At 37.2% G+C, this 2536-nt stretch overlaps 1 protein-coding gene across 1 annotated transcript; it reads left to right on the plus strand.

Annotated features, from left to right (window-relative positions):
* The first annotated feature begins 975 nt into the window (after nucleotides 1-975).
* On the plus strand, nucleotides 976-2076 carry LOC111632833. Its single transcript, XM_023377362.1, has one exon. The coding sequence runs from the start codon at nucleotides 976-978 to the stop codon at nucleotides 2074-2076; it is 1101 nt and encodes a 366-aa protein (XP_023233130.1).
* The last annotated feature ends 460 nt before the right edge of the window (nucleotides 2077-2536 follow it).

Below are 2536 nucleotides of genomic sequence, written 5' to 3' on the forward strand. Positions count from 1 at the left end.
TTACAATCATTCCATATATACTGAGTGATTGTAATTAAAGTATTCCTATTTAAAACTGCCTAGAGAATATTCATTCTTATACAACTCATACTACTGTATCAAAACTTTCACCTTTACACTGAAAAATTTTATTCATAATTGTCAATGTTTTTGGCCCTGTTTATGAGCCCTCGTCATGTTTTCCAGCTTTCTGTTTTAGAATAACCAAATTGCTTCAAATCAAGTTAACAACAATTGAATCATGTATTGTTGATACAAACAAGTAATTGTGTTTTCTTTTAATTTGTTTTAATGGTATATCTTTCATGCTGTCAGGAAGATTCAAGTCTCAAAAATTTGATTTGAAAGAATTTGGAAAAGTTGAGTTATTTTAAAATGAAAAGATAGAATATCTGACAAAGGCTTATAAATAGGATTTAAAAATATTATATGGTGATTATGAATAAAATTTTTCATGTAAAAGTGAAAGTTTTGATACTGTCTAGAGAGAGGTTTAGCAGTTCAAATGCAATCAGATTTGGTATAGTGACATTTTAGCATATGTAGAAGAAATTTCTAAAAAAATGAAAGTACCAAAACTCATTACACTAACACTTTTGGTACTGCAAGCAATAATAAGCAGTTTAATTTGTGGGGACACTTAAAGTGTGGCTTATTCAGGACATGTTGCAAATTTGGCAGCCTTGAAAGATAGTATCACAACATGTTAGAAGCATCACAGAAAATCAGATTTGAACAACATTGATTGCGGGCAGGGTGCCCCAATTGTATCGTTGTGCTTTATAGTGAGCTATTTCGTGCGTCTTTGGCGTCAGTTTTGCCTTGCAAATTTGCTCTCCTTGTAAGTGCGATAACGAAACCAAGGGGAAGTAGTAACTGTACCTCCAAGTGGTCCTGCCCGCAAGTAGCCCCTCGTGGGCGAAACTAAACAGTTACTGCGTTTCTTACTATTAAAAAACAGTCCTTTTAAGGACTATGGCAAAGAGACAGAAAACCTCTGATACAGACGACGAGGTGTCGTCGCAGGAAATGGAAGTTTCCCTGCATGATGAACGAATTATAACGGCAGAAGGAATCAGAGATAATATAGAGGAGTATATGCTGAACAGTGGCAAAAGTCGGATAAACTCCAAAAGCCACGTGAGCTACGTGGTTGAACAAATCGATAAATTAATAGACTTATTTCGCCACAAAGAAGAAGCGGTACCGTTGCAAGCCGCAATGGAAAACATCAGCAAAAAGCTGGATCAAGTTTTGAATAAACAGACTTCTTTTCCGCAAAGTTATGCACAGGTTACTGCACCTAAGAAGACAAGTAAACCTAAAGAGGTTATTTTGGTGGAACCGTCGAAAGAAGGAGATGATCCTGAATATACAAAAGAACAGTTAAAGAAGAAAGTGGATCCAAAGAAGATAGGAGTCGGTATACAGGCAGTCCGTAAACTGCGTAAGGGAGGGATTGCCATTGAACTTAATAGTGTTGAAGACAAGAATAAACTTCGTAAAGAAATAGAAGAAAAGACGGGCCTTAGGACAAGGGAGCCCGCGAAGAAGCGACCAAGACTAATCATCTATGGGGTGGCTAAGGACACTCCGAAAGAAGAAATACTGGATTGTCTTTATGAACAGAATGAAGTTTTGAGCACAGGTATGACAATGGAGGAGTATGCCAAGGAGATTGAGTTAAAGTTCCAATTTGGAAGTAGAGAGAAAAGAACAGTAAATTGGGTGATTGAGGTCACTCCAAAAGTGAGACAGATGTTGTTGCCAAGGAAAAAGATCAATCTAGGTTGGTCACGCTGTGGCATTGAAGATTATATCAATGTGGCACAATGCTTCAAATGTTGCAAAATAGGACACATTGCCAAAAATTGTCCTGAGAAGGACATAGTATGTAGTCAATGTGGTAATAACCACAAGTATCGGGATTGTCCCAATAAACATAGAGTGGAATGTTGCAATTGTAAACGAGAGAAATTAAGAGAAGTGAGCCATAATGCCTTTGATAAGAAATGCCCTTTAGTGCAAAAGGTACGTCGACTCATAATTGCTAAGATCGATTATGGCAGTCAATAATAGAAATATAAAGATTAAAATGGTTCAAGTGAACGTGCAAAGATCGATAGCGGCTACATTGGCACTGACTAAAACGATGGAAAAACTTGATATAGCTTTGGTGCAGGAGCCCTATTGTTACAGGGGTGTACCAGGCTATTTAAGAACATCATATAGAACTCTATATAATGTAGATGAAGGAGTAAGACCAAGAACAATGGCTATAGTGAACAATACGTCAATACCAGTGTTATTCTATGGTAACTGGAGCAATGATAGCATGACTTGTTTCGAGATAGGAAGTGGTAGTGAAAGCATGGTATTAGTGAGTATATATTGCCCGATAACTGAGGACTTAGGTCCCCTTCTTTCGAATTTAGATGAAGTGATTACAACTTTTGCACATAAGCAAGTAATAATAGGGGGTGACATTAATGCGCATTCCCAACTATGGGGTGACACAAATAATGATGACAGAGCA

The sequence above is a fragment of the Centruroides sculpturatus genome, unplaced genomic scaffold, assembly GCF_000671375.1.
Source record: "Centruroides sculpturatus isolate CEXI.00-Female unplaced genomic scaffold, Cexi_2.0 scaffold41, whole genome shotgun sequence".
Taxonomy (NCBI): Eukaryota; Metazoa; Arthropoda; class Arachnida; order Scorpiones; family Buthidae; genus Centruroides; species Centruroides sculpturatus.

Coding starts and splice junctions, on each gene's coding strand:
- LOC111632833 (XM_023377362.1), top strand. CDS start 976: ATGGCAAAGAGACAGAAAACCTCTGATACAGACGACGAGGTGTCGTCG.